General features: G+C 41.5%; 1 protein-coding gene across 2 annotated transcripts; it reads right to left on the bottom strand.

Annotated features, from left to right (window-relative positions):
- Window positions 1-474: 474 nt before the first annotated feature.
- Window positions 475-11,313, bottom strand: tox4b (TOX high mobility group box family member 4 b). 2 transcript variants are annotated; one of them, XM_007561690.2, is made up of 9 exons: window positions 11,184-11,313; window positions 7,634-7,702; window positions 5,858-6,145; window positions 5,512-5,772; window positions 4,395-4,727; window positions 4,220-4,300; window positions 3,050-3,682; window positions 2,816-2,970; window positions 475-1,500 (listed from the first exon to the last, which is right to left on the bottom strand). In XM_007561690.2, exons 1-9 carry the CDS (start codon window positions 11,187-11,189, stop codon window positions 1,443-1,445), a joined length of 1,884 nt encoding a protein of 627 aa, XP_007561752.1. In that variant the 5' UTR covers window positions 11,190-11,313; the 3' UTR covers window positions 475-1,442. The 2 variants fall into 2 exon arrangements, with proteins under 2 accessions (XP_007561752.1, XP_007561751.1); XM_007561689.2 differs by lacking the exon at window positions 11,184-11,313 and adding an exon at window positions 8,458-9,174.
- Between the last annotated feature and the right edge of the window lie 491 nt (window positions 11,314-11,804).

The following is an 11,804-nucleotide window of genomic DNA, read 5'->3' on the forward strand; positions in this document are numbered from 1 at the left end:
ATGGTGTGGTAAGGGCCATTGTAGATAGGGAAAAGAAAAGAGAACATTTCTCCCAAAACATTTTGAGATTGCCAGAAAAGTTGGACATTTTTCAGTACAACCCTTGTGCAGTCTTAGCACAACACACAGTAGTACCGCGGCGTATGTCACGGTCAGACAACGGGGAAGCAGGGAAGTTTGGATGGGGGGAGGAGGGTGGATCGCTGTCCCATCAGACCGTCAGTTTCCGACCCCCCGACCCCCTCAAAAAAAAAAAAACTTGTTGTAAAAAGCTTGTGGGGTCTAAATGAGCTTGGGAGGGTTAAAAAGTCAAAAATTTGATAGACAAAAAAAATTCTCAAAAAAAGGGAAATTTTAAAAGTTGTACATTTCTAAGATTTATTTCAAAATTTTAGACTTGCTAATTTTCATCTTTTCAACAGAGGTTTTTAAAAAAATGTATAGAAATTTCTAGATTTTTGGGCAAAAATTATCTTTTTTTTTCAATCTGCAATGGTCCTAATACTCTGTCACATATTACTTTAATGGGTTAAAAATTTTTTGTAAAAAAAGAAAATTTACAATGTATTCCCTTTACAGCAAACGCTGCTGTTAGAGCTGGTGTGTTTATTTCATACTGGTTTTCCTAATTCCATCCAGAAATGATCACAAATCTTTATATGCAAACTACGCAGCACATGTTCCAGAAGCTCAAATGTACAGGGGGAAGCAGACGTTAGCACCCGTTTTGTGTTTCTGACCAGCAGCCGTTCAATTATGGAAAGTTGGTCAAAAAGTGTCTTTTAAAAATGCGTTTGACAAAATTCCATTTCTGGCAGGTTCCCTTTTCACCCGCCATGTTTAACTCCTTCTTGCACGATCTTGAGATGGTTTGTGCTTGGAGTGGTTGTCGGGTCCCCAAACGTCTACATTAGCACAGATAAAGAAAACCGAATCGTCCAAAACTCCCAGAATTCGTTCACAATGATGCGTCGTCCTTGTAACAGTAAAGGGAAGAGCACAGATGAATAAAACAAATGCATCAGGAGGTTCCCCCCCCACCACCTCTACATGTCATTTTCCTTATGTTTTCTTTTCTTGAAAATAATTAAAAACACCACAATGTTCATATAAAATGTTCCTCGTTTTATCAAGTTCTTTTCTCTTTTTTTTTTTTTCCAATTCACAATACATGATCAACATGAAATACGTGGAGCAGCGTTAGCCATCCGTCTGTGTGAACGAATCCAGTGCTTGCAAACAGGAAACCGGAGGCAACTTCCACCCTCCTGCCACCGTGAGGTCTTTGTTCTTGTCCCCGAGACGATGCGAGTGTAAGAAAAAAACAAAAAAAAAAACAACAACAAACCACCTACGAGCCGACACCCGAGTCAGTCATACGTGTTTTGTTCGCAGTTCATTTGTAGTATTTAGTCCTGTTTGTGTAGCATCGTTTCCATTCTCTATGTGACGGTGGTGGAGTTTGACCCTCGGATGGCGCACCAGGCCATGAACACGTCTCTGTGGAGAAGAAACAGCGGGGGGTGGAGAGGGTATTGAAAATGAAATACGATTAAAATGACTCAGGAGTCCCGACACCTTAAGCCGGGATACATTGAAAAAAAACTTGGATTAAACTAATTAAATTCCCCAACGATTAAAAAAAATAGACGAAAGTAAGATATGACTCTGCAGCCATGGAGCATTGTGTTTCGCAGAGTTTTGTAGTACAAAATACATTTATTATTTATAAGTACTGGAGCTCATTCGCATTTATTGTTGCACCTCAGATTACACAAGTCATCTATCTCTCTTCTTATAATAAACATTTCCATCCCCACAGGCTGCAAAAACACCAACATAAACACGGAAATAGCCACGACTCACCAGCAGATGGCGACAATGATACAAACATCAAGCAGAGATGTTTACTGTTCATAGTCATGGCTGAGGGTTTTGGGACTTCTAGAAAAGGTAAAGCTACCCTGAGTGCTATGTAATGTCAACGTTTTGTGTGGGGATTTGTCCAAGTAAGCGAGTCCAATGAAAATTGTGCAAAAAACAGAATCAAAACATCCTCATGTAGCAAATTTCCACAATGATTCAAGAGTGATTTTATGGGAAAAAAGGTTTCGCTAACCAGAATCAAGAAAACTTCACTTATTTCTCATGAAAAGCAATTTGAACTTACAAAATTGTTTTTTAAACATCCAGTTACCCTCAGAAAGGAAAGAGATGCAACCACAAATAATACAAGATGTCTAAATGACACACTATTGTCGTTTAGACGAACAAATGGTTTTAATTGTAGGTTTTACTTTCTACAGAGTCAGACTTCGAGCTACAGCCTGTGTTGAATTAAAATATTTAGTAATATTTCACTTGAGGTTAGCCTGAAATAATTTAAAACCTATCAACGACAATATCATTTACCTGACACGTTTCCTGCATTTATTTCAGGTTTTTATAATAAAAAAGGAAGAAAAAAATTATCAAATTTCAGGTTTGAACTAAGGCTGTGTCACCATAGTTCTGGGTAAAATGTATTTACAAAGAAGGTTTTCTTCATCTGATGCAAAATGTATATTTTTGTACATTTCTGGTTTTTATTTCTGCTCTAAGTTAATTGTTCTGTTAGCAAATTGATTTTTTTTTTTAGTCTGTTTTCTCCAGTTAATCGATAAAACAATTAATCACAGTTAATCTTGATTTAGTAAATTAATCTGATTAATTGTAATTACTCTCAAATAATAATGATTAAGTCAATTAATCGTGATTAGTCGCTTCAACCCTAATCAACAGATGAATTAATCTTTATTACGACGTGTGCAAGTACCTGCAGTGTGTGGCGACACACTCGTTGCTGCAGTACTCCTTGTCCCAGTCTTCGCTCTCCACCGCCGGCTTGTTGCATCCGGCGCGCACGCAGATGTTCGGGGCCTGAGCGGCGGTCACACTCGGACCCGGCGTCACGTTCACCTCCACCTCCATCTGGAGCAGCGGACAAAGTGACAGAACATCTAAACCATGCAGAATAACTCAGGTACGCATCAAAAGTACAGCAGCATACCCCTTCCTCCGCTTCCGCCACCTCCTCCCCTGCCATCACCACGGCGTCCGGCTGCCCCACCTCCACCGTCACGCCCGACGGGGATGTCAACGTGTTGCCAGCGTCGCCGGCTGCCGTCACTATGATGGGCGTGCCCGAGTCCTGCTGCCGCGACGAGGGGACCACTTTGATCTGCAGGGGTGGCGGAGCGGTGGCCGCGGCCGCGCCGCCACCCCGAGGTTTGGCTTGCAGAGGGGGAGGAGCCTGCTGCAGTCTGGGTGGCGGCGGGGTGTTCTGCATTTGCTGCAGTGGGGGAGGCTGGCGCGGCGAGGAGGCGGTGGTGCTGGTGATGGACATGCCGCCAGATGGAAGCAGCATCTGCTTGATGATGATCTTGGTGACGGTGGGAGGGTTGGGGGCGGGGCTCGGAGCCGGGGCCGGGGGCTTGGCGCCGGTGCGGGAACGCGTGGTGACATGAGGCAGGTCCAGGATGATGTTGGAGGTGCAGATGTTGGTGATGGTGTTTTCCTCGGGGTTGTAGTGCTGGGACCTGGAGGGTCGAGGGTTCGAAGTGGAGGCTTGCGTAACCACCGGAGGAGGAGCGGGGGCAGCGGGCGGCGGCGACGGTTCGGTTTCCATGACTTCAATGGGAGCCTGAGGAGAAAAGAGCTGCTTACAAATTGCAAGATTTTTTTTCTCACGTCACCTCAAAACCAGTGCTACATCTAACGATTATTTTAGCTATCGATTAATCTATTGCTTATTCTGATGATTAGTCGTTTGTAACGATTAATCGGATTTAAAAACTTAACACATTCTGCATGTTTTTCATTTAATCCTTTTTACAAACGTTAAAAGATGTAACAAGTAAATAATTCAATTCCTTTTTAAATGAGAAAATAAACTTTGTATTGCCTAAAACAGCTTTCTTCTAGTGAACATTTGATTATTTACATCTCAAGAATGTGAAAAGCTCAGCTGTTCCCCGAGTTTTTTTCTTTTTAAATGCAAAATTTAAGTATTTTTTTTAGAAGTTACTTAGTGCTAACTTACTTATGAGTATGTTGTATCAGCAAATGCCCTTTTTTGAGTCTGCAGTTATTAGGTAATTAGTTGAGCATCATTTTCAATAATCGACTGAATCGATTAATCACGATTAATCGTTTCAGTCCTACTCCAACTCAGACGTACCTGGGAGTTCTTGTTGGCTCTGTACTCTGATAGTGCTTTCAAGTATTCCTTCTTTGCGGCTTCATTTTTCCTTTTGTAAACCTGAAGGACAGTCAAAACATTCAGCACCACAAATCAAGACTGATTCAAATATTCTGCAGCATCCGATTGCGCAAAAGACAAAAAGTTCTCCTACTTGTTTTTGTTCCTCTCCCAAACTGTCCCACATTGACGCCACGATCTTAGAGACTTCTCCAAACGTAGCGTTGGGGTTCTGGCCTTTAATGGCCGCCTGCGTGTCCCTGAAGAACAAAGCGTAGGCCGAAACGGGTTTCTGAGGCTCGTTTGGGTCTTTCTTCTTCCTCCCCTTTTTTCCTCCTCCTCCTCCACCTGCTGCTGCTCCTTTCCGTCCGACGGCCGACGAGACGCTGGAAGTGGACGCAGAGATGGGGGACTCCGACATGGAGGGGTCGAGTGAGATGACGCCGGGCGAAACAGCCAGAGACACCGGAGACTCGACCAGCACGCTCTGATTGGGGGAGGAAAACAAGAATCAGTCTGGAAAGTTCTGAGATGAAACTAATCACAGGATTTCCTCAACATGGAATTGATCGTAGCGCTCTGCCACAGCAAAATAAAAGCCACTGAACTACTTTTTAACGTGTGCCAGCGTATTATAAACCTGGCGGGCCACCAGGCTTTACTCGCCCCCCCAACCAGGCTAACCAGGGTTTATTTTAAGTAGGTTTTTTTATACACTAGTAACAGTAAAAATGGACTGAGCTGGGTTTACAGTTGACGCACTGAATTGAGCGAGTGTGGGTGCAAACGAATTACACCTGATCGTTGGCCTCACACGCCATTATTTACAAATTACTAACCATAACCAGAGTTGGAAATGAATTGAAATATCATGAAACATTAAATTGACTTCATCTTAAAAAACCAACACTACTGGTTCCAGCCTGACTGCCTGCTGTGCACTGCGCTGGTTTCAGGACAGAAGAAAAACTGGAGACGAATGGCTGAAGTAGAGAGAGAGAAATGGTGAAAGAAAGGCTTTAAGGAGGTTAAGTTGAATGTATTTTTAGTTTAAGTGTGTGAAAAAGACCCTAATGTTAACGTATGTGGCACCTGAATGACAGTAGACCTACTTAATATAGTTTGGCCTTACTGCATCATGTTTATTGACATCTTAAAGTCTCCCTGATGATGGTTTTTAATCAGCAGCGTCATCACAACCTCCCAGCCCACTATCACTTTTTATAAAGAATCCTAGATGAAACCCTGGATCATTTAAGATTCAGACTCACCCGTCTAAAGTCGTCCATGTCGTCGTCCTGCAGCGAGCTGGTGGGCGACGCCGTTGCCGACAACGGATTCTCGGGCGATTGGGGTCGCTGCAACATGTTGCCTCCTCCTAGACCGAGCCCCAGCTGAGCGCTCAGCTCTGATTGGTCGATAGTGGTCAGCTGGTTGGACCCCAGTAGCCCCTGGCCCATGTCACCCAACGGGACGTCTATGGTCACCGGAGATGAGCTGCTGAACTGAGACCCAATGGGGTGGCCCAGATCCTGAGGAACGGATGAAACCGGAGTGAATAAAGGTAGAGAAGATCTTTAGAATAACCAAAAAATAATAATAATAAAAACTCCTCACCATCCCCAACGAGGAGCCCAGCAGAGCGCTTCCTCCCGACTGGTTCATGACCCCCAGGGTCAAGTGCTCCAAGCCCTGCGAGGGAGCGCCGACGTAGGGGGCGGCGAAGGACGGGTCGTCCCCTTCCACCACTGCGTTCCCCGGTACCACCACGCCGTCTGAGCCGCCGGCGTCCGACAGCTCGCCAAAATGAGACACCACGTCGGACACGGTGAGCGCCGAGTCCGGGTCCAGAGAGATGGGCGGGATCTCGAATTCCTCATCGCCGAGGCTTGGGGTGTGGAACGTCTGGAGATGCGAAACGCCAACAGGAGAAGGCAAAATGTATTTATTTTGGTCAAAAAATTATGGCTCAGGCCAGCGATTCTTCTCAAAAACCAAGATCGGTTCCATCTCTGCGCACAATATCGTAAGAGTAGCTGTCGTTAACCAAAAAGGGCAAATTGAGATGTTTAGACAAAAGCGGTTTTGTTTAAACTTTAAAACAAACAAAAAAGTTGTTCAAGTTGGAATCTTTTCATTGGAATTTCCTGGAGCAGCGCCCCTACAGACGAGGAGGGGAACAGGTTTTTCAAAGGTTTGTATCATTTGACACAGTGCAGCAGGAAACTGCTGCTGAAAACATAACAAATGTTGCCATTTTTGTTCCCAATGTAACCAAATCCACTGAAATGTCAAGTGTGAAAACTCAAATTCTCAATCACACACACATACACACACACACACACACGGTATTCAGGCAGTGCCTCCTACTAGTACGGTCCATTCTTCCATCACGTGCAGATTATTTCTTGAGCCTTGGACCAGAGCCGTAAACAGGATTTTTTTTTAAGTCCAACTTTTGCTGAAGGTCTGGCAAATCCCTCCCACTAACACTTTGATTAATACTGAATTGTACCGCATCAATTAAAATTCTCTGTGCTTTGAATCGCATATTTTCATGTAATCTGACATCAAAAAGTGCCATATCTACTGAGTAAAAATATGAGAAAATTCATAAAAGCAGATGAAACCCCCAGAGAAACAGAAGAAGACAACATTCAGAATGTCTCAACATTAATCCAAAACAATGTCTCAGTCCGAACACACAAATACCTGAAAATATGAAAATGAACAGGTTTAACTTGAGTTTACTGCGCAGAAAGAATTAAGACCTGATCTGGTCTCAGATTTATTGTCTTCTAAAATAAAATTATCCTGTTCTTTGGTCATTAAAGAGTTTTGGGTCTGAATTAAGTCATCTTCTTCCCACTCTATTTGTTTTTACATTTGGATGAAATTGGCCATGATGAAATTCACAAATTCATTTAAATTGCTCTTAATCCGCTTTTAACTTGGATCATTTTTATAATAGTTACATTAAGTCAACATAAACAACAACTTCTCATCTTCATTTTACTTCTGACCTCAGTCGTATTTTTCCATCATGACGACGACGCCAAGACTGACATCTTTCAACCCACAGAAGAAGAACATTGAAGCCACACGTCTGAGCCCGGCTACATAAAGTGATGCAGAGCGTTAAAGGTGCGGGGAGAGAAAACACCTGGGACAGGTCAAGACTCAGACATATGAAAACGATCCTCAGGCGAGTCATTGCTGCAGCTTTTTATAGATTGATTCGAAATTTGTATCCGATGACTCACACCGAGTGAAAAATCCCCAAAAAACAGCATTTAGATTTGGCTTTTTGAGGCGTCTAAAATAGCTTGGGAGCACCAGGACAAAAGCTGCAGCTTGTTTTGATCATTCGCAGACGGACGGCAGACCCCCTACCTCGGAGGAAGAGAGGAAGGGATGGCCGGACCCAGGAATCGACAGGTAGTTTTCGCTGCCGCCAGGGAACTGAAACACACAGGAGAAAACTGAGTTAGTGGCTGCAAGCTCCCTTTATGACAAACTAATCCAGCGTGATAAATTGTCCCAGATAAACGATAAGATTTTTTTGGTTTTTAGCCATTTTATAAAGATAATAGCATATATAATGCAAGAAGACATTCTCAAAGATCAATAAACTTGAAATTCTAATGAACATTTAACACTGGAACTAGAAGATATTTTAAGTAAATTAAAAAAAAAAAAAAAAAAAAAACAGGAACCAGAAATAAAAATGACTTATGACGTATCTGTACACAGAATTATCCTCCAAAAAAGGGGCAAACTTAAGACGTTTGTCATCCAGAAATCATCCTGACAGTGATTTGCGTCTTGTTGCCATTTGCGACAATAGTTTCTATTAAAGCATATTTGTGTGCTAACATGGCTCAGCCAAAGTCCAGGTTGGAAATTTGTAGTATAACTTATAACTATGTTGAAACAACACAAAACGCATTGAATTTTATAGGTGTACCATGACAAAAGGTTCATGGCACCATGTGAAAATTTTTCCTGCCACCAAACCTTGGAGAGAGTCTAGATTTAAAACAATGGGTTAGCTTTTGTTGTTTAAAACAAAGCTAAACAATAACAAAAAGAAAATCCCTAAAAATACTAACTAGTAATTCACTTGGATGTTTAGCTTTGATTGTAAAAACAGGAGCCAAAAATAAGTGACAGTGTTACTGACTGCTGCAGGAACTGTGTGTTTTGTTTCCTTTCACCTTGCTGTCAGAGTCAAATCCATTGAAGGCATGCGGGTCCAAGAACTCTGGATCAGCGTCGTGCTGACCGGTTCCGTCTGTTAAATCCGAGTAAAAATTGAGGTCCATGTTTTCAGCTGGGCCTTAGCATTTACCAGTCGCTTCTCTTTGTTTGGTTTTGCAGTTAAATATTGTGGAAGCCTCCTCAGGCAGCTGCTAATGGGGATACAAGTTCCCCCCTCCGCCGCCACCACACTAGCTGTATCTGCTTGCTCCGTCCGCACTGACAGCTCTGCTGCTGACAATGTGGGGGAAACACTGGGCATGTGTTGCCCCCAGCAGCCGTGCCAAAAATAATCCGTCCGCTGTGCGAGGCTAGCCGCCGGGTTAGCGTGGCCGTTAACCGTCTTTCTTGCTGACTTGTCCCACACCGCGGCTTTTAGCCCCTTTAGCCTGGCTACACCGCTACCGCAAGGCTGCGGTACTCAGACCGCCACCGCCAGCCCCGGAGCCCGTCTGTCTGTCCGTCCGTCCTTGGGCGTTTCATTCGGACTCCCTTCGAGAGTATCAACCGATAGAAATGTTAACGTAGCCGCGAGAGGTGTGGGGGAACGGTTCAAGGTGTCTGACAGGCGGAGGAAGACCGAGCAATCCGCCGTGTCTGCGACGTGTTAGCCCGGGCTAGGATGCTCAATGGATTCCCGAGACGTGGATCGGGGACGGCAGGATAAAGTTACGCGGAAGAACAACCGGATGTGAGGTGAAGGTTTCAAAATAAAATCGATAACCCCCCCCTCCCCCCAATACCAAACCAAACCATACGGTCTTTGGTTAATTTATTTGGTTACAATTAAATGCTTACATTAATTTAAACAAATAAATGCAATGAAAGCCACTTGTTGGGATTCAAATTGCATCAGGAATCGGGACGAAAACGGATTTAAGCAACTTTGAACCTGGCATGCATAATACGATGATTGGCTTTAAGGATTGAGATTTCCATGCGCTAGATTTAAATTAACATAAATTACAGCAACATTTAATTTACCTTTAGGATCAATAAAGTATTTTTGAAATTGAATTTAATCCCAATTGTCAATTTGACTATTTCAGTTCCAGTTCTAGCAAGCTGCATGAACTGGACAAACAAACCCCAACAATTCTGCAACAGTTCTGCATTTCTTTTCCGTCAAAAAAGAAATGAAGGATTCTGCATAAAGAAGTTAGAAACAAAAGTTATTAATGTTGAAAAACCTTGGAAAATGGGTCCAAAGAGGAATAAAAAAAGTAGCAAACCAGTGTTGGTAAATCTACAATACCAGACATTTAACAAAGCACCTAAAACTAGTCAAATGTTTGTCCACAATCACCTTCTACAAACTAAGCTTGAGTTCATATAAACAATTGTTTAATTGGAAATGGTTCTGTACCAAGAATATTCAATTTGACATTATTATTTCTAAACTGCTCCAGTTTCAATTTAACATGATTTAGAAATAAATATCAATGTTGGCATTTAAGAATATGATTATTTTTATTTAATTCAGTCATGGGTTTATGTTTGAAATATACATTTAAAGCGTGAAAAAGTCAAGTAAATATTTCAGATAAAAAAAGAACTAACTAACGGCTGTCTAAAGCTAACAACTGGCAAATCAGCTTCACTGGAGGTTTTTTAAAGCATGAACAGCCTGATGAAAATCATGCATCAAATCAAGCCCAGACTTTGAGTAGGCCACTTCATAAACATTCCCCTTTTTGTTTTTGCTTTATTGGATTCAATCACAATCCATTTGGACACAAACCCAAAACCAGATAATGTCATTGCATCAAGTTTTCCAAGTCATCCAGCGACAGCTCATCACACTACCACCACCATGTTTGAATATTGGTACCATTAGTATGATGGATGGAACAAGTTCCACTTTTGTCTTGTCTATTCATCAAGATGTATTACAGAACATATGACTTTTGTAGGGGATTTTTTTTTTCTTTTTGTCCACTCTTGTCTTACTTTTGACTCAAAAAGGCAGGAAAGGCATGCAGTCCATTTAGATGCTGCTTTAGTTTCTTTCATGACCTCCTCGTTGAGAGGTCAGTACACTCCCAGAGTAATATCAGTAGGCCAGCCACTCCTACCGTTTTCTCAATTTGTAGCTCATCTTTTTCTTTCACGTTTCATATTATTTTGAAAGCGCGAACCGGAAGTCGCCTTTTAGAAGGTACTAGAGCCAGATATCCCTTTGCTACATATTGACCATGGCTCGACAATAAATTTGAAGGAAGATATTTTTCAGATCCCGTTTATCGGAGTGCTTTAACAATTTGAAAGTGAAACAGGAGTATTAATTAATCTACGTCCTCATTGGATCCGTGCTAACATATTTTGTGACTAATCTAAAAAATGTGTGTTATGACCGGTAAAAGTTCGAATAAGATAACTTACTAAGGCTGGCCAGTCCTTGATAGGGACTTTAATCACTTTAAACCACATTCAAGCATTGTTAACAAGTTGTTAAGACTAAACGTTGTGTCTACAGACCCTCAAGTTCGCTTTTTAATTGTAAAAGCACTTTAACTGAATTTTAAAAGAGCATTTTCAATAAAGTGACACTAATAAATCAGATCAGACCAGCTGATCCGCTCAACAAGGCCATCATTGTGATTGTGAAGACCAAACATCCTGTGTTATAGTTTATTAATCTTTTATTTCTACATGAAATATGTTCAAAACCAACTACTCTTACCTCCATCCTCACCCCGAAATCTGAATCACGTTTTGTTTTTTAAATCCCACTTTTTAAGCAGAACTTCGCCCACAATTTCCACCAATATAACATGGCACCGGCTTCCTGATTGTAAGCGTTCGTGGAAGTGACGTCGTTTGGCCGATAAAGTATGTCAACGTTTCAAAATAAGAGTAAGGCTGTGAATTATGTTAAAATGTAGTTTCAAACAAATGAGATCCGTTTAAGACTATATTCTTTGCATCATTTCAAAGTAAAAAGTATATTTGGATAAAACTAAAACTCGGCCATAAAACTACATATTTCACAGAAGACTAAGTTTTTCCCCTGATTCATAAAACAAACAAAAATAGACAGCAATGTCTTTCTTTAAAATTGCTTTATTCCCATTTTTTTAAGCAACATTTTTTTCATGATTTTTATAATAATGTAATTAAAAAAAGATAAAACTTAAGGTCTTCTGCCCTTATGTACAAGCGAGATCATCTTCAGGAAATAAAAATCAACATAATATAATCCTTGCACAACAATGAAAATAAAATAAAAAATAGCATTTGAGAGGGATAAAACATCTCTAGAAGATTCTAAAATTGAACATTAAAATCACAAGCATTCATTTTA

This window comes from Poecilia formosa, unplaced genomic scaffold (assembly GCF_000485575.1).
Source record: "Poecilia formosa unplaced genomic scaffold, Poecilia_formosa-5.1.2 Scaffold130, whole genome shotgun sequence".
NCBI lineage: Eukaryota > Metazoa > Chordata > Actinopteri > Cyprinodontiformes > Poeciliidae > Poecilia > Poecilia formosa.

Bases quoted from the DNA above. Each gene is read 5' to 3' on its own strand.
- tox4b (XM_007561689.2), bottom strand. From the start codon at position 8,565: ATGGACCTCAATTTTTACTCGGATTTAACAGACGGAACCGGTCAGCAC. The intron at 7,703-8,457 runs GTGAAAGGAAAC...TGTGTGTTTCAG, and splicing joins GATTTGACTCTGACAGCAAG to TTCCCTGGCGGCAGCGAAAA. The intron at 3,683-4,219 runs GTACGTCTGAGT...TTTTCTCCTCAG, and splicing joins GAGCCAACAAGAACTCCCAG to GCTCCCATTGAAGTCATGGA.